At 45.2% G+C, this 25,176-nt stretch overlaps 2 protein-coding genes across 2 annotated transcripts in view; both read left to right on the forward strand.

Moving 5' to 3' along the window:
- The window catches only part of LOC142196839 (uncharacterized), an 81,631-nt gene extending 77,132 nt beyond the window's left edge, over positions 1–4,499 (forward strand). Inside the window, exons 14-16 of the mRNA XM_075267195.1 lie at positions 1,107–1,186; positions 3,386–3,533; positions 3,625–4,499. Of these exons, the coding sequence (XP_075123296.1) occupies positions 1,107–1,186; positions 3,386–3,533; positions 3,625–3,648 (252 nt within the window). The 3' untranslated portion in view covers positions 3,649–4,499. The remainder of the gene's footprint in view (positions 1–1,106; positions 1,187–3,385; positions 3,534–3,624) is intronic.
- Positions 1–25,176, forward strand: part of LOC142187260 (uncharacterized) — a 248,897-nt gene that overhangs the window by 111,261 nt on the left and 112,460 nt on the right. The window lies entirely within an intron of this gene.

The raw sequence follows: 25,176 nt of genomic DNA on the forward strand, positions 1-25,176 counted from the left end.
TTGCACCGGTCAAATTTTGGTTTAATGCATATTGCACATTTTCTGTTAGTACAATAAACCTCATTTCAATCCTGAAATATTACTGTGTCCATCAGTTATTAGATATATCAAACTGAAATAGCTGTTATAAACACCAAAATATTTAGAACTAAAAATGATTAAGATTAATAGGGGTGCCCAAACTTTTTCATAGGACTGTATATAAAACTTAACACACCGTGTACTTATCGTATGCCAAATCTAATTCCGGTTAGATTGTATTTTTTGGGCAGGAATCTTTCTCTGTTTGTCTATTTTTGTTCATGTTTTGATTGCCTGTCATATTACTTGTTTGTAATATTTTTACTATTGTAAAGCACTGTGACGCTAGGTTTACATTTGTGTTCAGGTTTCCATTTGTGGGGTCCTCTTGGGGGCCACACGAATGGAAACCTAATCCTCTTAAAACATTTTTAGGCTAAAGCCCCTCATTGCGGAAACACAGCTTTTTTTTTGTTGCAGATTTTATTGCAGTTTTTTGAGCCAAAACCAGGAGTGGATTGAGCAGAAGGTAGAAGTATTAGAGCTTCCTATATATTTCCCATTCCTTTTGTAGCCATTCTTGTCTTTGGCTCAAAAAACCACAGCAAAAGCTACAAAAAAAAAAAAATAAATAAAAAAAATGCGTTTTTGCAATGTGGGGCCTTAGGCCGGGTTCACACGGAGTATTGTGGCTCGTCATTTGGTACGTACACGCCGCGGGATCTTTTGCGGGCCGTATACGCTCCCATTGTTTCCAATGGGAGCCGGTACCGTACACGCGGCGCTATTTTGCGGCCGCCGCAAAATCACGGCTGCAAAATAGCGCCGCGTGTACGGTACTGGCTCCCATTGAAAACAATGGAAGTGTATACGGCCCACAAAAGATACTGCGGCGTGTACGTACCAAATGACGAGCCACAATACTCCGTGTGAACCCGGCCTTAGACTTAAAGTGGAATGGGGAGAGGAATCCACCAGCAGAGACCAGGCGGAGGTGTGAGCCTAGCCTTAAAAAGGTTGGTGCTATATAAGTACTTTTGTCATCAACTAAATCATCTCAACAATATAAATCTGTCTTTATTTAGGCAAAAAAGAAAATTCCTCAAACTTTGATGGCTGTGAAGGAGGACTTCAAGAATTCTTTATTAGAAATTCATGAAACAAGGTATGGGGCACAGTATCCGTATGTCGCAAATTTGTATAGTCAGCATTTTGTTTTGTTTGATATTAGACCTGGATATAAGGGTAAGTTCACATGGCGGAAAAGGTTTCCACCATGTTGGATTTTCGCACGGCTAGCCGCGACAGGATGCCGATACAATGCAAGGCTCCTGATTAGGCCCGGATGAATGGGCCTAATAAAAGATTGAGTCTCAGACGTGAAATCTGCATGAAGATAGGGCATAACTAAAGAAAAACTGTTAGAGATTCCCATTGAAATGAATGGGAGGCGGATTTTGAGGCAGATTCCGCGTCAAAATCCGTCTGCAAAAAAATATGTGAACATACCCTTAAGTAAATAAATGTCACATTAGAATTCAGGAAAATTCATGATTCTTCAGAAAGGGACAGTGGCAAAACTGGATTTTCTTAGATCCCGAGGGGCCTTCCTCCATTTAAGCAATAAATCATACATGTATAGACTGGAATTATCAATATCTATGCCTTTTAGATAGTTTAACAATTATTAAGTTTCACAAAGTTGCTAAATAAGAGCAGAATGTAGCAGGCAAAATGTATACATTGGATATGATTTATACAGGAACTGTTTTAAAATACATGAGCAGCACAGAAATAGAGAAGAGGGTTCTACTAAAGATGAATATAGGCCATACACCAAAAAATATAAAGTGTCATGCCATGTGCATATAACAGTGCCAAACATGTTCCCCAACTCTGAGGACTGGTTTTTCCACCAGTACAATGCACCATGCCACACAGCTAGGTCAATCAATGTGTGGATGAAGGAGCACCACATTAAGACCCTGTCATGGCCAGCCCAATCTCCAGACCTGAACCCCATCGAAAACCTCTGGAATGTAATCAAGAAGAACATGGATAGTCACAAACCATCAAAGAAGAACTGCTTACATTTCTGTGCAAGGTGTGGCATAAGGTCACCCAAAAGCAGTGTGACAGACTGGTGGAAAGCCAAGACACATGAAAGCTGGGATTAAAAATCCTGGTTATTCCACCAAATATTGATTTCTGAACTCTTCCTGAGTGAAAACATTAGTATTGTTGATTCTAAATGAATATGAACTTGTTTTCTTCGCATTATTTGAGGTCTGACAGAACTGTTTCTTTTTTATTATTTTGACGATTTCTCATTTGCTGTAAATAAATACACAATTTTTTGCTTTGAATTTCGGAGACCGGTTTCCAGTAGTTTATATAATAAAAGAACAATGTACATTTTACTCAAAAATATACCAATGAAGAGAAAAATCAGAGAAATTGAAATTTTTGCAGTGGTCTCTTAATTTTTTCCAGAGTTGTACGTTACCACACACAATACACACATACACTGGTGAGCAAAGGGATAACAATGTATAGAACTTGTGACTTTCAGGCTCCTTATCTCCCCATCCGCTACAGCTGTGAACATGAGACTACCATCATTTTATAGACAATCATCTTGGCTATCTCATACATAAATTTGGCATGCAACTATTTAGCATAGGATTAGTTATGCAGATTCTTGTCATGTAACTGCATTGTTACTGTTTTGCTCCTAAATATCTAAATTTTAATTTAATCTTAGTATTTTATAACACCACCTTTGGCTTTCAACACTGCCTGAATCCTTCTGGGCATGCTCTCAATCAGATTCAAGTATGTCTTGACCAAAATTTAATCCCAGATCTCTTCTGCACGTTCACAATGTTGGCAGATTGCAGTTTGTATACCATGCAAACTGTAGCAAATGTAGGTATTGCAGCACTCTAAACAATACAGAGAGCCATGCTGTCTGGGTATCGGTTTTCTGCATTGGTCCCGGGACCCCCACAGATCTAATATTGTTGCCCTAAACTAAGGTTAGGCCAGCAATGTTAGAAACTAGATAACCCTTTTAATATCTTGTTTTCCACAGAGTTTTAATAGGACTCCTACATAGGTACTTAGGGACATAAGTTTACCCCCCATGCCTCCAATTTCATACCGATTCATACAGAGGTTTTTTTCTGTGAGTTTCAGTACGATTCCGACAAAATAATAAGACTGTGCCATTTGCCATCGGACTATGTATGTTTGGAAATATTTTTTAGATGTATATAAGGCAAAAGTACAGAGCCTGTACTCAAGCATACAGTCATGGAATTTTACGAAATGTATAATTTCATGTGAGATTCTCATATTTCAGATGGAAAAGTTTTCAACACCACTCAAAAGGAAACACAACTATCCCACAGCCATGGAAGGTTTTACTTGCTAAAATCAGGAAGTCCAGCAAAACTGAAAACACCCCACAGCAGCAACCAGATGAAGACTTATTAGAGGTGCTAAAGATGGTGAGCAAAATTCCAAGAATTCTTCTACAATTTTTACACTTCAATATGTTATAAATTTTAATATGTAATATGTTTCATTTTTTATTTATAGATTACAGCTAAGAATCCAAAGTAATGTGAAATGAGAAATTTCTTCTCTGAAATACAGAAATTGGGGAAAATATGTAATTGCTCTACAACATGTTATTGGATTTACACCGATCTCTTTACACTATTAAATAGAGGTAATAAGACAGGGAAAATTGGGTGGAAGGTTATGGTGATTATTACTCGCTTTGTTTATTACATATTTGATTAACTTTGTTATTTGGACCTTTGCTTTTTGAAAAAAATTTTAAAAAAAGGACCAAATTGATCAGGGACACAACAATAATCACATGATGTACAGATGTAGCAGCTGCGGAAAGAACATTTGTATCACAACATGCCCATGCATTCTGAATAGGATGCAGAATAGAAATTGTGAAAAGAACGTTCATTAACCTTTTCGCTGCCAAGTGTCTCTGGAAATTTTGCACCTCCAGTAGCCAGAGCAATTTTCACAGTTTTGACATGGACAAATCAAACCTAAATTGCAACATTAAAAAAGCATCCCTCCCCCCATACCTATATATTTTCTTAAAGTAGATACCTGCAGCATTGTCAGAATGCCACTTGGTACTGTATACGAACAGGCACCTTCATGCAATTTTGATTTAAAGTGAATGTTTTATGAAAAAATGCAAATAAATGTATATTAGTTGTTAAAAGCGGAAACCAAACAAAAAATTAAATGCACCAAACCTCCTAAAAATAAGAGTTCAACATGTGCAGAGTTCATACATATCACTATGGCCTGCACCCGCATGCACATGTCTTCAGAAAATCGCTAGAACTGGAAGGAACAAAAATCTGCTTTGAAGCTGGAAATGTTAAAAAAGTATCATCCTATAAAATGTAGGGATTACACACCATAAAAAGTAAGTGAACCCCTAAACCCTATATATTTTTTGAAAGTAGACAACCTGAAGATTACAAATGTCTTAATGGGTCATCGATAGCCACATCCACCTTCATGCAACTTTGCGACCAACACAAATAATTTTTTGAAAAAATACGCTAAAACACATATTTGCACCTAAAACTCATGTTCAATCTCACATTCATATACAAAATACTTTTAAAATAATAGCTTATGGTGTATACAATGTGTATATATACTATATGTACCGCAAACATCAACTACAACAAGAGCTCGGACTCCCAAAAACACGAATACAGAAGACAAGCAGGATTTTGCTGCTGTTCACTAATATGTTAAAAAGCTATACTGCGCCTACCAAACTGTGACTGTGATACCAAAATCTAACTTTTTTCAGAGTACACAGCATACCGTATATAAAAACACAATTTAATAGTTTATATATACAACCACCTTCATTCAACTTTGCCGCAAACAGAGATTGCTAGCAAAAATTGCGCAAAAATTCAAATTTGCCACTAAAGTGCGGCTCAAGAAATCCCTTTCTTCAAACATAATGTACTGTCCATAAAACTGCAATATGTGAGGAGTTCATACATACCACACATGTATATATTTACAGGGGCGGGTGTTAAAGAATCGCCAAAATCGCAGAAATGCGCCATCCCATTTTGTGCATGCAAATTAAATAGGACTTTACATAAAAATGTTATTTTCCATCCCCCTATAATAATTTTAGCAATCTATACGTTCATCTCTAGTTATAATCGTTATTACTATTACTTTAGTGTGTAACGGACATCACTAGAGACGTATTTTACTGTAGAAAGCTCACGTATAGACAGGACAGGGATTGGGTGAAATGTAAACTTTATTTGCGACTTTATGTATATGTTGTGTAAGTGTTTGGTGCGACTTTTTTTTTTTTGGCGCTGCGACCTGGACAATGGTAGACGTCTGGGTCACAGCGCCAACAAACTTCCTGGTTATGTTCAGGAGGTATAACATAAGAATACCCCACTTGTAAAGCTCAGGGGGGAATTACATTATAACTGTATGTGACAATCAGAGACAAATGTATAGTATACGCTCTGATTGGCAGGAGAAGGGTTAATAGGGACAATAGAGTCCCTGCCACCCCCCTCCTGCTGTCACATACAAGTTAAGCAGAGAGACAGATCGTTTCTCTATCTCTCTCTCTGCTGAACTGCTCCGTGTCCCTCTTCCTTTCTTGTTAGATCGCAAATTGCTTGCTTAGACAGGAGGGGGGGGGACACGTTGGAGCTCTATATCTTTGGACTGCATCAACATATCTTAATGCTTTCAATTGCATTTTAAAGAGGAGAATCCCATCTTTAAAATGATATCAAGAACTCGATGATTGGATGTACAGTTTTGGAGTGATTCACTGTTGAAACGCTGTCGGGAATTGAGATCTGCAGTTGGATCTCAATGCCAAATAGTGTTTTCAACAGTGAATCACTCCAAAACTGTAAGTAAAATCATCAAGTCCCTGGTATCATGAGATTCTCTTCTTTAAAATGCATTTTAAAGCATCAAGATATGTTGATGCAGTCCAGAGATATCGGCATTAGTAGGGAGGACGTAGTAACTACGTCCTCCGCTACTGAAGTGCCACCTTGGGAGCACGTACAGTGTACGTGCCTGGCAGCGAAAGGGTTAACAAGATAAATGTTCATTTGGCGACTCTTACAACTCTATGTCGTTTAGCATTTGTATTCGGTGACAGGCTTTATTAGTATAAATCTTTTATTTCATTTATTTTATAGAAGTTTCAGATCATACCTATATTTTGATATAGATTTTATTCATATACATTGGATATTAAACAAAAGTCCTGTGTAATATTCTCATTTCATTATCTAATAAAAATACAAGTATAACCTTTATAAACATTTTATGCATCTTTGCTTTATTTCTCCAGTTTTCTTGTCCTACTCCTAGAGTATATGTGACCTAATCTTAATGCCTTGACTTTTTTCTTATTCCGCTAACTATATGGCTATATTTTGAAGTGTGCTTATCATTCTCATAACTTCTTATACATCTTCTAGAGACAAGTCACAAATTGTGATCAGCAGAGATCTTGGTCCTTGAAGGGAATCTGTAAGCAGGAAAAACATCCTTAATCCAGCCACTCTACCTTATAGTATCCAGAGCCATTAGCACAGTGCTATACTTTATTTGCAGAATCACTGGTTCACTCTCATGTAAATCTATTGCTTATTATTATTATAAAAATAACCTAAGAGCGCTCTGTGGGCTCATTTTACAGTGGCTGAGTATTGCTGCTAGATCATGTCCTCCAGTGGCGGATCCAGGGTTTGCGGGGCCCTGGGCAATTGACTTTGTCGGGGCCCTACTTACTGGGGGTCTCGCACTTCTAACCTGTACTTCCCAACTGTTGAAGACTAGAAAGAGGGAATAAAACGTGCGGCAGCAAATTAGACCCCGCCCACTTTTATGTTGACTCCACCCATTATATCCCAATTATATCTCCCCCCCCATTTTCATATACACCCTTCATCTACCCCTAGTTTCATGTCCCCCCCCCTATCTCTGTCCCCAGTTTCATGCCATTCTCCCCTTTTATCTGCCCACAGTTTCATTTCTCCCCCGTCTCTGCCCCAGTGTCATGCTGTTCTCCCCCTTCATCTGCCCCAATGTCATGCCATCCCCCCTTCATCTGCCCCAGTGTCATGCTGTTCTCCCCCTTCATCTGCCCTAGTGTCATGCCGTTCTCCCCCTTCATCTGCCCCAATGTCATGCCATTCCCCTCCCCCCTTCATCTGCCCCAATGTCATGCCATCCCCCCTTCATCTGCTTCAGTGTCATGCCGTTCTCCCCCCTTCATTTGCCCCAGTGTCATGCCATTCTCCCCCCTTCATCTGCCCCAGTGTCATGCTGTTCTCTCCCCCTTCATTTGCCCCAGTGTCATGCGTTCTCCCCCTCCATCTGCCCCAGTGTCATGCTGTTCTCCCCCCCTTCATCTGCCCCAGTGTCATGCTGTTCTCCCCCCTCCATCTGCCCCAGTGTCATGCCGTTCTCTCTCCCTTCATCTGCCTCAGTGTCATGCCGTTCTCCCCCCCCTCCATCTGCCCCAGTGTCATGCTGTTCTCACACTCACACTCACCATTCCTCGTTCCCCCGCAGCTCTCTCCCTCATACACATATTGTAGCCGCGATGTGATGACGTCATCACATCGCGGGTACAAATGCCAGCTCCTGCTTTAAACGCCTATGTTGTCAGCTCATCGGCGTCCTACCGCCGATGAGCTGAATACATAGGCGTTTAAAGCAGGAGCTGTAAGCTCCTGCTTTAACGCTGAGCTCAGTTGGAATCGGGACATGCCGACCGGGACCATTTTGTTAGGTCCCAGCCGCGCCGCCCGGCTCGCCCGGCCCTGGATCCACCCCTGATGTCCTTGCTCTTTCCCCCTCCCAGGTTAGCGGAGCTTTCCCCACCTGCTCCTGAGTCTTTGAAGTTCTGAAGTGCGAGGCACACTGTACTGTACATGTACAACTTACGTCACCTACATCAGGACTGTGCCATTCCATGCTGATGACTTATGCATAGTATAGGTCATTAGAATGTAATCTGTGGGGTCCTTGCAGGCACTGGAAACTGGAGCAGTGGATGGGGAGCACATACAAGCTGTTCATATTTAACTAGTAAACAGAGAAGTGCTTCGATCCCCGTGGAGATCCAAGGGACATGCATTAAGATAGTCAAGATCTATAAGTATCTAGGTGTGCGCCTCAATAATAAACTGGATTGGGCCGATCACCTGGGTGCACTGCTTAGAAAAGGTCACAGCAGGCTCTACCTGCTCAGGAGACTGAAGGCCTATGGAGTCCAGAGGCCACTTCTTAGGGCATTTTTCAACTCTGTGGTTGCTTCAGCCATTTTTTTCGGTTGGGCCTGCTGAGGGAGCAGTATATCAACCAGGGACAGAAATAGACTTGACAGGCTGATCAGAAGGGCCGGCTCTGTCCTGGGGAGTCCCTTGGACCCAGTACAGGTGATGGGTGACAGAAGGATACTGTCCGTGGTGACCTCCATGCGGGAGAACAAATCCCACCCCATGTATGGGACCTTGATGGCACTTGGCAGCACTGTAAGTGTCTGACTGCTTCACCCCAAGTGTGAGAAGGAGCTATCATAGGTCCTTCCTCTCAACCGTGATCAGGCTACATAATCTACATCAGGCCAAGCGAAGATCACTCCGCACAGAGAACTAAATGATCCTGAAGTCTTCCTTCTTTCTTCTCTTCCCTAGCTGCTATCGAAAACAAAAAATAGACAGCACCGCGCTGTATATGGTGTAGTAAGCTTAGTATATTAGTAACTAGTTTCAGTACAGTGGTTACTCTCACCTTTTTAGGTTGTGAAAGATCACAACTATCAATAGGCAGTAGAACTGTTTGCTGGGGGGTTCCTCCCTGGGGGATGTCCAGCTGCAGTGCCCAATCACCAATGGTGTAGAAGTAAATGTAGGGGACCGAGGAACAAGGACTGCGCTTCACCCGTTTGATTTGGTTAGATAAACAGATTTATTATATTATAGTTCACACACAACGCGTTTCAAGTCAAAAGACCCTTTCTCAAGTGCATAAGAACTGTTAAAATATAAAAACAACACACAAAAATACATTTCAGCTCCCTTTTGTTAACATTGATGGAAATAAAAAAATATATAAAGCAAATAAATAAAAAAAAGTTTTCGGTTATTTTCTTGTTTGTTACATTCATATGTACACCCAATTGGGGGGAGTTATGAGTACAGGAAATATACGCCACATAGAGTCTTGCATGATACTGTAAGTGTCATATCTCTAAGATCCAAATTTATATATAAAAAAACTATATGGAAGAAGAGGTAGGAGCGGTCAGGTATTCGTTTAAACATAGATAGTGTATTGGACAACTTGAACATACCATAAAGTTATTAGTGTTCATGTAAACATATAGGCATACATGTAGTTTTATAGAGACATTATATAAGCTGTATTCGTATTAGAGGTTTGGCTTATTCAACTATGTTCAGGGAGCCTGTAGGGCTAGCGATAAGTATATGGATAACAGGTGAATAGAGATAATACTCACTGTTCCTGTGCTGTAGTTAGCTTACCTCTTTCAGACAGACAGCTGTTCAAATGTCAGCCGTCTGGAGGCCGGCATCTATAAAGCATTGGTGGGAGTGGTTACAGTGCTTCCCGCACTGTTTCAGCGACGCACGCTCAGTGGATTACACGTGCGGTCGCTTCACTGCCGAGACTCGGTGTTCTAGCGAGCGGACCGCGCATGCGCACGAGTACTAACCCGCGCACGCGCCGTCCGCTACCTCCCAGCAGCCGCGTCTGGAAAGCAAGGAGCAAGTGCGCAGGGCAATTTGGCTTTTTGACAATTCTTTTTGTGGTTTTCCATTGAAGACAAATTAAATGAAGATAATAATACCAAAGAATTTGTGATTGCAATCATTTTCTGGAAGAAACTGAGTATTATCTGACAGAATTGCAGGGGTGCCAATACTTTTGGCCAACACTGTAGCTTTATTTATTTATTTACATATTGATGTATACCCATCAAAAGCTTCTATATGTAACAAGCCATTTACTGGTGAGCTCCTAGAAATATTGACCTACCCACCAGTAATTTTTATTTTTTTTTTCATAATATCCTCTCCAAGCTCCTTTAATTACTAAGCCAAGATTACGTTGCACCTTAATAGTACATGTCATTCACCTTAACTGTATTAGAGACGCGAGTTGGCAAATAAGTGCGCAAGCACACCCACTCTAAGCGCTCTGATACTGGCATCCTATCACTAGGCAAAGGAGCATGTGCGGGCCGGCTCACCCACGAATGCGCCATTAATTCCAACAGACGCCGATGTCTGCCAGGAGCTGACTCACGTGCAATGCAATGCACGTGCATCGCTCCTGGAAGTCCGGGAAGCACTATGCCACTCCCACCAATGGCTTAAATGTGCCTGCACTAGTGTGGCTTGCACGCATCCAGCCTACAGCGGCAGGTAAGAGATGTAAACCATGATTCCCTACAAGGTTGCAATGGCCATATTTACAATTGATATAACATGATCCCTGGGATCAGTGTGGGATATTAGCCTTAAAATCACTATTGTGATACGAAAACTATTTTCATACTGCTGGTATTTGATATATTCCAGGACTGATTATCCTTGACTTTGGATATGGGATGTCCCTCACTCCTTCCTAAAACCACCCAAACTACGGTAAATAATGACTTGGGAATAAATGCACAAAACACTTTATTTTGGTTGTCAAAATGGCCACAGCTTTACTAAACTCACAGAAGTAAAATAATGACAGAAGGAGTCAGGTGAAGTGCTAGACCATTGGGATTCCCGAATACTGTGAGATCCCCAGTTGTCTGACATACAGCACCCGGCCAGACCGCAATAAATAAATAAAGGGGGGCGGCACGCTCCGGCTTGCAATTCTAGCAGAGCCAGTACACTTTAAGGGCACCAACGACCCTGTGCTTAACCACTGTGCCCGCCCCTGGATGACGTTACTATTACCACATCCTTCAGGCTGGCCATTTCTAAAGCTCAGCCTGTCACCACCATGAGGTATAACCTCCTCTATTAGTTAAAATAAGTCCACAATAACTTGCCTGCAACTTTCACCTGACTCCTCAACCGCCACAGAAGAGGCCATTTGACACCTTAAATGGACATCGACCGCCACCAAACTGAGTAGGAATGCACTAGCCTCTAGAAACCTTACATACTACAAGTCCCCATACTACCTGCCCGACAATACCAAGCTATGAATGTGGCTGAAAATGCAACAAAAGTGATCTGGCTGTAGTCAGAAACTAGTAAAGAGAAATAGACTATAACACTGAAATTGCCATAAACCAGTATACATGGGGATATCGCCATACCACAAACATGTAATTGCCAACCATATATGCACAGAAGTGCCTACTGCCCACTTATGAGGTGCGAAGTCCCACTTATGGTGGTAATTGTATACACATGATACAGATGTATATACCATGTACAAGATAACACCTCTTCAAGGAATACCTCTCCCACTAAAAACTAGAACTGTGGATTTACATCCATTGGCAACCCTATACCCACGTATACTGCAAGGAAAGACATAGAGAGTATAAAGAAGGGAAGAGATAAGCACTTGTGGTGCTGCGGCTTCTCCAGATATTACAGCAACCCCAGGGCACTTACTATAGTGAAATAACCCTCCATTGTTGTTTGATGGGTCACAACCACATCAACAGCTAAACAAGCCATTAAATGATGCTTAGCATGATGAGAAGAAGCCCATGATTTGCTGGAGATACAATAGTCTCTGAAGGCAGTGAGAAGGCTGTAATGTCATCTCTCAATCATTTTCAGAACACTTGATGACCTTTACCCTTAGCCGCATGCACTGGCCCAAGGGCACCAAGACTGAAAGTAGAAGCTGAAATTTTCATCTTTGCTGGACATGGACTAGCACCATGCTGATGCTGCCCGTTCCACAAGGAAGGGGGGGGGGGGCATAGGCCTATATAACTCCTGCACACAAAGCATGAGGTTATCATGGTAAGCAGTGCTGGGCTCCATTCACTAGCTGGCTGCGATAGACACTGTACTGCAGCTATGGCCGTATCACACTGTCAGCAACATGAAGAGAAACATGAGTTGGTCAATATAAGCGGTCATATATCTTCACTAAGAAAAGTACAAATCATCAGTAAAAGTCCTTGAAGCCATTAGATTTTTATTAAAACATTTTTTTTTTTTTTTTTTTATTTAAACATTTTAAATAAAATGTTTTTCTCTCCCTCCAGCCGCAACCAGCTCCAGCTCGGAGGGCTCAAGTTAGTGCACAGGCATGTGAAAAATGACAGCCATGACCCTAGGGACTTACCCTAACAGGGTCTTCTTAAATTTAATTAGTTTGGTGTAACCAGGGGGTCTGTTACTCCAGGTCTTGTGATGAGAAAGAGGATGAAGATGGAGGAGACAGGAAGTGACATCTATTCCTAACTCCTCCCTCCCTACAGTAACACACTAAGCACCATATACTAAAGCAGAATACACAGATATACACTCCTAAAGCAGAACATACACAGATATATACTCCTAAAGCAGAAAATACAGATATATACCCCTAAAGCTGAATATACACAGATGTATACTCCTAAAGCAGAACATACACAGATATATACTCCTAAAGCTGTATGTAAGACACTGACCTGGATTGGTGACGGCTGAGTGCAAGTCCTGGAACGTGGGCGGAAACAGGTTGGGAAACTTTCCCTATGAGAACCCCTGACTGAACCTGCCTAGCGTCAGAGTAACGTCCTTACAAGGGCGCCCCTCACAGGAACATAAATAGATTCCCTATGATCACCCTACCAGTGGCCTGAGATGTAAACAGAGAATTACTAGTAGCGGCAGGTAACAGAGAACAATAGCAGTACAGAGTTCAAGCTAGACCAGTAGTAGGAATAGGTAAGAAGTAGAATACTGAAATGAACAGGAAAACTAAACAGGCAAGGAACAGGAAGGGAAAACAAAGATTAAGTGTTTGTAGCAAGTGTATAAGTATACAGACACTGGCAATACCAAACTATATAGAACCTATAGCAGGCAAATGAAGATGGGCAAGTGGAGTTAAATAGGAACAGGGCTACAACCCCACCCATCACAGATGGGAATGACTGGCCAGACAGCCTGCCAGTCAAACTGACACCAAGGAGGCTACTTAACCCCTTAGTGCACTAAAAACAGCCAGAAGAGTCACTGACACGCCTCCCGGGCATGCGCCGCATAGCAGGAATGCCACGGCGTCCCCGAATCCTGACACTGTATATACACAGATATATACTCCTAAAGCTGAATATACACTGATATATACTCCTAAAGCTGAATATACACTGATATATACTCCTAAAGCTGAATATACACCGATATATTCTTAAAGCTGACCCAGTCTGTATAAATCTACTCAACTACTGCACGAAGAAGAAACTGCAGGAGTTATTGGTTCCCCCATCCCAAAGTCATGTCCCCCTTTGCTTATGGCTCCGGGGGTGTCTTACCACAGTTAATCAGTATAACCCTCACTAGAGATTTGTTCTTTCAATTTTTGTGCTCCACCATGTCAATATGTATGCATAAGATTATACATCAATAGCTGTGATTTCACTCTTCTTACGTACTATTTGCTACTAATAATTTCAAATGTTTTATGCTGAGATGTACCTTTTGCTTGTCCTATTCCTACATAGTTCAATAAAGCTGTGTGAAATTGATCGAAATCTGTTGGGTGAAGCGCAGTCCCTTGTTTTTGGTCCTTGACATTTTCCTTCAGCGGAAGGATTAGGAGACTGGAGAATGATCATAGAGTTAAGATATCTGAATCGCTTTATAAGAAAAAACGCTTCAGGGTGGAGTCTATTGACTCAGTAACATCCTTTCTCCAACAAGGTGAGGTCATGGTAACACTAGACCTGAAGGACGTATACTTGCACGCACCCATCCGGCCACACAGAAAATACCTCAGGATTGCCATCCAAATTTCCGGTCAGGGAGCATTACCAATTTGCCGCCCTACCCTTCGGCATCTCTTCCGCTCCTCACACCTTCACCAAGGTGGTGGCTCCATCGCTGCTGCCCTCAGATTTCAAGGTCTGTTCAGAGTTCCCTATTTAGACGACTGGCCCATAAAAGCTCAGTCAGTTCCAGTCCTCCAACAACGTCCACAAGATAGTCATCTCCTTTCTCCAGAGGCTAGGCTGGCTGGTCAATTGGGAGAAATCCGAGGTAGTAACATCCACCCAGAGGGAAGCTCTAGGGTTTTGGCTTGGACTCAAAGGCTTTGCAGATCTCATTGTCCATCTCAAGGAGGCTGAGAATAGAGGCGGCCGCCCGTTTTCTACACTGAACTCGGTGTGTATCCATCAGAACTGCCATGAGAGTCCTAGGCCTAATGTCATCCTCAGCCAGCACGATCCCTTAGTCTTTATGGCATTCCCATCCGCTCCAAATGGAAGTATTGAAGAAATGGAACAGGTCTCTAGGAGGATTCCACAAGAGGATCTGCCTTTCTCCCAGTATCCATCTTTTCCTCAGAAGGTGGATATACCTGAAAGATGGAAGGTCCTTAGTCCAACCAGTTTGGACTGTGTTGACAACAGATGCATCCCAGTCAGGATGGGAAGTCCATGTGGACGAGAGGACTGTGAAAGGTCATTGGAGTAGCTTGGAAGTAGGATCTTCCAACCAGAGGGAGCTCAAGGCGGTATACCTGGCATTGCTGCACTTCACCCCGTACCTCAAGGGTAAGGCTGTCAGAGGCTGGTCGGACAACATGATCAGAGTGTTTTACCTGAACAAACAGGGAGGAACCAGGTCCAAAGCACTCCTTAAAGAAACTAATCTGATTTTTCTTGGGCAGAGAAGAACCTGATCCAGTTATCCGCTGTTCACATTAAGGGCTCCCTGAACATAGTAGCTGATTGGTTGAGTCAAGGTATTACCATATCAGGAGAATGGACCCTCAATCCAGAGGTGTTCCAACGTATTGTCCAGATGTGGGGGCTTCCAGAAGTCGACCTCATGGCAACCCGACTCAATGCCAAGGTGGAGAAGTTCTGCTCTCTGTATCAGGAGGACGATCCTTTGGCAGTGGATGCCCTGTCCATCCCATGGAGGTTCTGGCTGGTATACATATTCCCTCCAATTCCCATCATACCCAAGGTATTGATGGAAATTAGACAGGACCAAGTCCAGGCGATTGCCATAATCCTGATCTGGCCAAAAAGGACTTTGTTAGAGGCCACACGGTGGCTCAGTGGTTAGCACTGCAGCCTTGCAGCGCTGGAGCCCTGGTGTTCAAATCCCGCCAAGGGCAAAAAACCATCTGCAAGGAGTTTGTATGTTCTCCCCGTGTTTGCATGGATTTCCATCCCATATTCCAAAAACATACTGATAGGGAAAAATGTACATTGTGAGCTCCATGTGGGGCTCACAATCTACATTTAAAAAAAAAAAGGACTTTGTTGCCCAGCTCATTTAGATGAGTCAAGGCGTATACTGGAGGCTTCCCCCCTCCCAGAACCTGGTCACTCAAGGAGGACAGAGATGCCAGGATATGGTGAGATTCAACCTGACAGTCTGGAGGTTGACCAGTCCCTATTCCTAAATAGCGAACTGTAAAAAGATGTTCTGAAGACCCTTTCCTGTGCCAAGGCAGTATCTACAAACAAAAAGTGCTAAAGGATTTGGGAAATCTTCAAGTCTTGGTGCCTTGAACAGGATATGACTTTCTCTGATTTCCCGGTAGGGACGATCCTGGATTCCTTCAGAACGGTCTAGACAAAGGGCTATCTCCTTCCACCCTGAAGGTACATGTTGCCGCTTTGTCCGCTTGTCAGGGAGGCGTTTGACTGATCACCTTTTGGTATCTGGATTGCTAAAGGGGGCCATGATAATTAAATCCTTGGTGTCAGCCCCTGTACAACAGTGGGATCTTGGTACAGTCCTGTCAGCCCTCTGCGACTCTCTGTTCGAGCCGCTAGTAGAGGATGATTTAAAATTTCTGCCTTATAAAACAACTTTTCTTTTGGCCATCACTTCGGCCAAAAGCGAAGGAGAGCTTAAAGCTCTGTCTTCAGAAGAGCCTTACATCTCCTTCTTCGAGGATAGAGTACAGTTACGCTTTCTTCCGGAATTTAGGTCCAAGGTTCCTTCCTTGTTGAAGATAAAATCAACTGATTTCGTTACCAGTCTGCTTTTCTGATGCCTCCTCTCCAGAGGAAGTAAAACTCCACAGGCTAGATCTGGGTAGATGCCTTCAGCTTTACTTAGAGCGTACGAGGTCCTTCAGAAGAACGGAAAATATTCTGGTAGATCTGACAGTAAGGTTCAGAGGCCTGGGAGCCTCTGGACCCTCCATCTCTTGGTGGGTTAGAGAGGCCATAAATGTGGTATTCTCTACATAGGGATTGCCTCCTCTGGCTTGCCTTAGGGCGCACTCTACAGGGGCGGTTTTGACTTCATGGGCGGAGAGAAAGGCGGTGCCTTTAGAACAAATCTGCGCTGCAGCTTCATGGTCCTCACATCATACATTTGTGAAGCACTACAGATTGAGCTCTCATGCTTCGGATGCTACTGCCTTCGGGCGGTTGGTGTTAAGCTCTGTAAGTCGAGGAAACCCTCCCTAGGGGGATTACTTGTCTTCTCCCCATATTGTGCTGCTGGTATGACAACAGGGAATCGTTGATTATGTGGATAATCTGTTTTCCCTTAGTCATAACAGCAGCACAAGGCTTCCCTCCCTATTTTTGATTAATATTGTACTTTTGTATTAACACGTGGGGGGAGGTCCCTATGCCCTCTTATAGGGCCTAGCAGGGGCGAACCTGCCCCTTTCGCCGCCCGAGGCGCACTACAGAAAGCTGCCCCCCCCCCCCCGCCGGGAGGAGGGGGCGGAGTGGAGGGGGCATGGCGGAGCGGAGGGGGCATGGCGAAGTGCAGGCCGCGGGGCTTAGCGCCGTTCGCCGGCAGAGAGCAGGCACGGAGACCCCCAGCTCTCTGCCTGAGCGTGAGAGGAGGCTGCTGGAGCAGCGCTGCTCCAGTGGCCTCCCCAAACCACCGCTCGGTGCTAAGCCAGTCCAGGACAGCTTGTCCTGGACTGGCTTAGGTAACCAAAAATGCCGCCCTCCCTGAGGCCCTGGCATAGCGCCGCCTGAAGCGGTCGCTTCAGGTCGCCTCATGGGAGGTGTGGCGCTAGCCTCTCCAGATAGGCGGACAGGGCTGCCACGTGTACCTTTAAGGTAGAGGGGGCTAGTCCTCTCTCTAGGCCGTCCTGTAGAAAGTCCAAAACTGACCCCAATGGGTTAGTAGAAACAATCCTGTGTTCAGAGCACCAAGCTTCTAAGATCCTCCAGATCCTGCGATAATTCTTGTTGGTGGAATCCGCTCTGGCATTGACAAGTGTTCTCAGGACGGCCTCTGACAGTCCACTATTTGTTAATAGGGACTTGTCAACCTCCAGGCTGTCAGGTTGAATCTCACCAGATCCTGGCATCTCTGTCCACCTTAAGTGACCAGGTCTGGGAAAGGGTGAAGCCTCCAGTAAATGCCTTGACTCATCTGTATGAGTTGGGCAAACCAAGTCCTTTTTGGCCAGAACGGAATGATGCCAATCGCCTGGACTTGGTCCTGTCTTATTTTCATCAATACGCTAGAGGGAATATGTAGACCAGCCTGAACCTCCATGGGATGGACAAGGCATCCACTGCCAAGGGATCGTCCTCCTGATTCAGAGAGCAGAAACTTCTCTACCTTGGCGTTGAGTTGGGTTGCCCTGAGGTTGACTTCTGGACGTCCCCACATCTGGACAATACATTGGAACACCTCTGGATTGAGGGACCATTCTCCTGATATGGTAATACCTCGACTCAACCGATCCGTTACTAGTTCAGAGAGCCCTTGATGTGGACAGCGGTCAACTGAGTCAGGTTCATCTCGGCCCAGGCAAATATCAGATTCATCACTCTCAGGAGAAGTCTGGACCTGGTACCTCCCTGTTTGTTTAGGTACAACACTGACATCATGTTGTCTGTTTGCACTTTGACAGCCTTCCCCTTGAGGTATGGGGCGAAGTGCACAAGTGCCAGGTATATCGCCTTGAGCTCCCTCTGATTGGAGGATCCCTCTTTTGGGCTGCTCCAATACCCTTGAACAGTCTTCATGTCCAGATGGGCTCACCATCCTGTCTGGGATGCATCCATTGTCAACAGAGTCCAAATTGGTTGGACTAAGGACCTTCCGTCTTTCAGGTGTATTCACCATCTTAGGGAAAGATGGGTACCGGGAGAAAGGCAGATCTTTTGTGCAACCCCTGTGGAGACCCGGTCCAGGCACTCAACACTTCCGTCTGGAGGGGACGCATATGCCCTAAAGCCCAAGGGACTGCTCTGGTTGAGGATGACATTAGGCCGAGGCCTCTCCTGGCGGTTCTGACAGTTACACACCTTGTTTTGTAGAGAAAATGGGCAGCAGCCTGAATTCTCAATCTCCTTGGGATGGAGAGTGAGATCTGCAGAGTCTCTGAGTCCAGATGGAAACCTAGAAACTTCCTCCAGGTGGATGGTGTCACCTTTGATTTCTCCCAATTGATTAGCCACCGTAACCTCTGCAGGAAGGAGGTGACTAATAGAAGATGACGTTGGAGGACTGGGAGTGACCAAGCTTTTATAAGCCAGTCGTCCAGATAGGGAACTATGAACAGGCCCTAAAGCATGAGAGTGGCGGCGACTGGAGCCCTGACCTTGGTGAAGGAGTAAGGAGCGGATGAAATGCCGAAGGGTAGAGCGGCAAACTGGTAATGCTCCCTGTGACCGGGAATCTGGATGGCAATCCTGAAGAACTTCCTGTGTGGTTGAACAATGGGTACATTCAAGTAGAGATCTTTTGATCTAGTGTGACCCTCACCTCGCCTTGCCCAAAGGAGGGACCTTTTCCAAGGCGCCCTTCTGAATATACTCCCGAATGGAGTTCTCCAAGATAGACTGTCGAGCGACAGGGAGAGGGCGAGTTGACACAAAGCGGTCTAGAGGTGACTGAGATAATTTGATGGCGTAACCTCTCTCAATGACTAGAAGTACCCAGGGGTCTTGAATGGACGTTTGCCACGCAGGATAAAGTGGGAGAGTCGGCCTCCCACAGGGATGTCGGCCACAGGGAGCAAAAACCCGTCAAAAGTTAGACTTTTTCTTGGGGTCGTCTCTACCATGACCATGTCCAGAGTCTCTTGGTGGAATCTTGAGCGCCTACTTGGCTGTGGTCTGGGAGAGGAAGAGCCACGACCTCTACCAGAGGGCCCTCATCTTCCTCTTGCAGCTTGGGGTAACGATTTGCCTTTGTTGTCCGCCAAACCTTCCATCAAATTGTCCAGGGCATACCCAAAGCCTGCAGGCTCGAATGGAAGGGCACACAAGGCGAATTTCGAGGCTGTGTCCACTCTCCAGGGCTTAAGCCAGAAGGGTCTCTGGGCGGCAGTGGATAGTGCCATGCCTTTAGAAGCTACCTTTAACTGTTGATGGGAAGCCATGCCCAGATAATCAGCAGCAGTGCACAGGGAGGACATTGATGAGAGAGAATCTCACCCTTAGGGACCCCGGAATCGATATCTCGTTCCAGTTGTTGAAGTAGGGAACGAAGACTGTCAGCCACAACGGTGGAGGATATAGCCACTGAAGACTGCGCAGAGCAGGCCCAATAACATTTCCTGAGGGTCCCGTCCACATGTCGGCCCAGCAGGTCTTGCAATTTAGAGCTGTCCTCCAGAGGTACTACTGTACGTCGGGAGAGCTTCACCACAGCCATATTCACCTTAGGTGGAGGGCCCCATCGATCCAGCTGGGATGAGGAGATCGGATACAGGGTTCTAAATACTCTGGAGGCTAGATGAGCTCTTTCTGAATGTTTCCATTCCGTTTCCATCAGCCTCACTAGGGCTGCAGCCACATGGAAGGCCCTCCGCCCCCCAGAGGTGGATGAGGAGGCTTCCCCATCAACATCCTGGTCGCCCTGACTGGATGGACTTCAGCAGTTTCCCCATCTTAAACATGGGGAGTATGGGTCTGCTGGAATTGACATCCTCGTCCAAAGAAACAGTTTGGTCGTCCATGGTTAATCGCACCAGCGATGGCAAGGACAAAGAGCGCCTATCAGTGCGCTGTTTCTTGGCGATGTGGGAAATGGAATCCCTAATGTCCTTAAGGGATTGTTCTTGTAATGGAAACAGAGAGAAAAAAGGGCGTCCAACGGCTGGACGGTCAGGAAAAAAAAAAAAAAAAACAACTCACCATGAAGTCTTTTACCCAGACAATAAAATCTCGAGTAGAAATTTTCTCAGGAGGAGGGCCTCTGCTAGAACAGCAGCGGACCCATGCATAGCCTGGGCCAAAGGGGAAGGAAAAATATTTATTTTCCCTCTGTTTTTTTTTTCAGTGAGAAAAAAACCTACTATGAGGCAGGGGAATTTTGCATTTCGCATTCACTTGATGCCTCCTCTTAGAGGAGGTTCCGTCTTCTATGGTCTTCCGGAAGAGGGGTAGTAGAAGACATACTGGACTACAAGCCACTCACTCTACGTGAAAACAAACACGTTAGTGTATGACCATAGAAAATTAATAGCAAGACCTGCATACTCACGGAAAAGGCCACCCAGCGCTTGAATAGTTGAGCTGAATAACACAAGAAGCTCCAAACCAATGAAGCAACAGCTACACAAATACAGGCTAGTGCCCGTAAGCCCCACTAGTAACTAGTAAGGCCCAGAGCCTCCAGAGGAGGAATCTCCTATAGGAAAGGGGCCGGAAGGGGCGTGGCCACCCGCTGCCAACAGAGTTCTGCACTCCAAAACATAATGAGAACAAAAAAGGGGCTCCGAACCTTGAGACCCTGCAAGAAAAGTAGGGTTAAAATAAAAATCTTGCCCCACAAGCAAGGAGCTGGCCGCAAGGGGCGGGGAGCTAACCAACACCGCCCAAGGCCCGCCCCTCACCAGACAGACGGCTTAGCAGTAGACTGGAAGTGGAGCAAGTGACTGGAAGTAGGCCGCAAGATCCTGCCACTAAGGTAAGTGGCAAGTAAGCCAGGCTAGGCTGCAAGCACGGCTGGAACTAGGCCGCAAGTGCGGCAGGAACAAGCCGCAGCGCGGCTAACAAGACCGCAAGCGCGGTCCAAACAAGGCCACAAGCACAGCCCAACCAAGGCCGCAAGCGCGGCCAAAACAAGGCCGCAAAAACGCGGGCAGAAGCCTAAATGGACCAGGCCGCACTGCGGCTAACTGACCAGATAGGCAGCCCGCAAAACTGAACTTTCTTCTCTCATTTCTTCCCTAGGCAGAAGAATCAAAGAAGTGGTATGTTGAGTTCCAGTGTGTGGCGACGTTGCACAACACACCGCCGGTGTTCAGGCAGATGTAGGCGTTGCTGGAGGGTTTTCAGGCTAGCAGCGGCTACTGTAGACTTACGAAAGTGGGTGCACAAGCACTTTCAACAGTAGCTCAGGCACATTGAGATAGGTTTTTAAAAACCGTTGCACCACCAAGTTGAAAACGTGGGCTAGGCATGGAACGTGTTTGAGTCTGGCAAGCTGCAGAGCCGCTACCAGGTTCTGGCCATTATCACACACGATCATACCTGGTCCCAGGTGCAGCGGCGAAAACCACATTGCCGTCTCATCTAGGATGGCATTGCTCACATCTTGGGGAAGTTTGTTTTCTGTTGCCAGTGTGTTTTCTGTCGCCCAAGCTGATGAGCTTCAGCACGGCCTGCTGACATCTCCCCACGCCAGTGCTGCAGTGTTTCCAGCTCGTAGCTGGGTCAATGTTACAGCAGAGGAGGAGCGTTTGTGAGAACTCCTGCCAAGAATCTTGGGTGGGGAGAGGAGGTAGGCTGCCCCAGTTTGCCACCTAGTCCCAGCCTCCACTACATTCACCCAGTGTGCCATGTGTGAGATGTAGCATCCCTGTCCGCATGCGCTTGTCCATGCGTCGGTGGTCAAGTGGAACTTAGTGCAAAGCGCGGAACTCAGGCAGGTTATGGGACACATGCTGGTGCAAGGCAGGGACGCAGCAGCACACCGGGAGAAGTAGTGACGGCTAGGGACGTCATAGCAAGGTGCCACAGCTGCCATCAGGTCACGGAAGGCCTGAGTCTCTACAAGCCTAAACGGCAACATCTCCAGGGCCAGCAGTTTGGAGATGTGGCCGTTTAAGGCTTGGGCATGTGGGTGGCTTGCGCTGCACTTCTGCATGTGATCAAACGCCTGGGAGATGGACAGTTGCTGGGAAGAGGCGCATGATGGTGCAGGTGAAGGAGCAGAAGCAGGAAAAGGGGAGAATGAGGGTGAAGTCCCCAAAGTGGCAGAGGCAGATGTGGAGTTGTCCTGGCTGGTGGTCTGGACTGTAGCGCCAGCACTGGAAACAGTGGAAGAGGCACTGGTGGCAATGCCGGACGACGATTGTCCTGCGTTTGCTCTCTCCCACTGAGCCGAGTGCTTGCCTTCCAAATGATGGCGCATGCCTGCGGTGGTCAGATTGCTCTTCTCAGTTTGTCCTCCACACATATGTTGAAAAATCTCCACACCATCGAGGAACGTGGCCTTGATGGGGGAGTTTTTGGCGAGTGGATAGGACGGGGAACATCTTAGGCCTTGCTGAGTCTACCCTGGCTTCTCTGAAGCCTCTGCCTCTAGACACCTTTTTTGGTGCTGCGCTTGCCTCCACATCTACACTACTTTTCCCGCTAGACATCACCGCTTTCCAGGTCGGGTTGGTCGCCTTGTTGTCCACCACCTCCTCTTCCAATTCCTCACTCTGCTCCTCCTCCTGTACACCACACAGAACAACAGCCTGCCCTGATGGCAACTGTGTCTCGTCATCATCACTGAGGACGGTTTGCGGGTCCACAACCACAAAATCGCCAGGAGATGGCGGATGCTCCAGTGTTTGGGCATCAGGACACAGAAATTCTTCTGTTAGCTCCTGGGATTCGGGAAGTGGTTGAACAAAGTCCAAGAGTGGAAAAGGACCCGAAAACAGCTCCTGGGTGGGGGCAAGGGTGGGATGACTCTACTGGGAAGATTGGTCATGTAGGGAGGAAGGAGGGGCAGACTCTTGGGTAGGAAGACGACTGGAGGTAGTGGCTGATTGTCTGGTGGAGCTGCCGCTGGAAGCATTATCCGCAGTAGTAGGACTAGTAGGCATTGGACGTCCAATTCCAAATTGCATTTCCACGTCCTCGTCCCTTTGCGCTAGCCTTACGCATTTCTAGATGTATACAAGCGTACTGTATAGCAAGTATACACCTTGCTTATAACAGGTATAGGACAGGAGATGGGAAAGGTATATTGGGCGCACAAACCTATGTATATATGTATATATGAAAATTATTAGCAAAAAGATTGTATATACTGATGGTGTACTGATGGTGTATATACAATCTTCAAGCAGTGGTAGATCTAAGTTTAGCTCTTATAAGAGCTGTTGGTGCAATATTCCTGCCTAAATAATTCTAATCACTAGCTAACCCTGGCAGAACGTCTATCCCTGTCCATTTCACAGTCGCATCTGAACCAAAACTGACACCCACTATTCTTATAGAGTGGAGGTCACCTGATTTAGCCAGCCAATGACTGTACACGTTTTGTTTTTTTTCAATTCCTACGTTGTCCTAGTTCCTGTCCCACCTCCCCTGCATAGTTATTGGTGTAAAAAAAAGCACCAGGGAAGGTGGGAGGGGAATCGAATCTTTACTGTGTTTACTGCATGGTATTCGACCGAGTACGAATATTTTGAATAGCGTTGTTGGGGACATTAAGGGGTCCCCATGATAGAGTATGTTGCTGAGTTCCAAATTAAATATCAGGCCTGAAGTAATTACGCCCATTTTCAGGTCTGGAGAAGCCACACACACACAGCTGATGGTGTGTCAAGTGAGTTCTAATTTAATGGTGCACAAAGGTGGTTTAAATACAATACAGACAAGAGCAGGTTGGACTATTCTAACATGGTTGGCATAAAATGATTGGTTATAAGATAAACCTGGCACATGACTATTGGCTGAGGCCTCATGTGATTTGCATCTCATTACAGCTTGATGGACTTTGTACTTTGTCCTTAAACAAAGAAAGTTTCAAAAACACTTATGTGTGAACTAACAGCTTACACTATGTCTATATGCATATATCATGGAAACAGAGATAAGATGTCATGTTGGTGCTAAATGAGTCTCAGTGACCTCCATATACCATGAAGATAAGAGATATACAAATAGCCAGCTGCGACTTACTTATACAGTTTATGTGTGAAAGGTTACAAGATGACTGACGAAATACAAAGATGGAGGATTTGACTCTAACAGCGTAATATTCGATCGAATACCTACTCAATCTCGAACTACTCGCTCATTTCTAGTTAAGAAGCTTCCACAATAATTGTCATGTTCCCGTCACTTGTGTTTGTACAATTTGGATCCTCTTTCCCGGGTCTATGGAGGGGCTTTCACAATTAAGTCTATGGCTACAATCACACATGAAGTTTTGAAGCAGTTTTTACTGTGTTTTTTTTTTTTTTCAGTCAAAGACAGGAATGAATCCAAATGGAATGGGACAAATAAAGAAAGGACATGTCTATTTCTGCGCTATACCGGTTTTGGCTCAAAAAATTGCACCAAAAACTTCATGTGTGTTTTCATCCATAGTCAAGTATTAGTAGCAGTGGCGTAACTACCGCCATAGCAGCAGAGGCAGCTGCCACAGGGCCCGGGACATTAGGGGCCCGGTGACAGCCGCTACCATTATACTCGGGGGTCTTTTCAGACTCTTGAGTATAATGATTGGCGGACCGGGAGAGGTAAGAAACATAAAAATCACTGTTACTTACCTCTCCACGATCCTGCCAGGCCTCATTCCTGACGTCCTTTCTGACATCTCTGATGTCACATGAACCCAGCCTGTGTCCTGGGTCATGTGACGTCCGACATCATTGAAGAAGGACGGCAGCGGAAGCTGACAGCGTAAGAGCCGGGGGACAGGTAAGAAACAGTAGTTTTTTATGTTTTTATTCCCCCGGGTCTCC

This window comes from Leptodactylus fuscus, chromosome 1 (assembly GCF_031893055.1).
Source record: "Leptodactylus fuscus isolate aLepFus1 chromosome 1, aLepFus1.hap2, whole genome shotgun sequence".
Classification (NCBI taxonomy): domain Eukaryota; kingdom Metazoa; phylum Chordata; class Amphibia; order Anura; family Leptodactylidae; genus Leptodactylus; species Leptodactylus fuscus.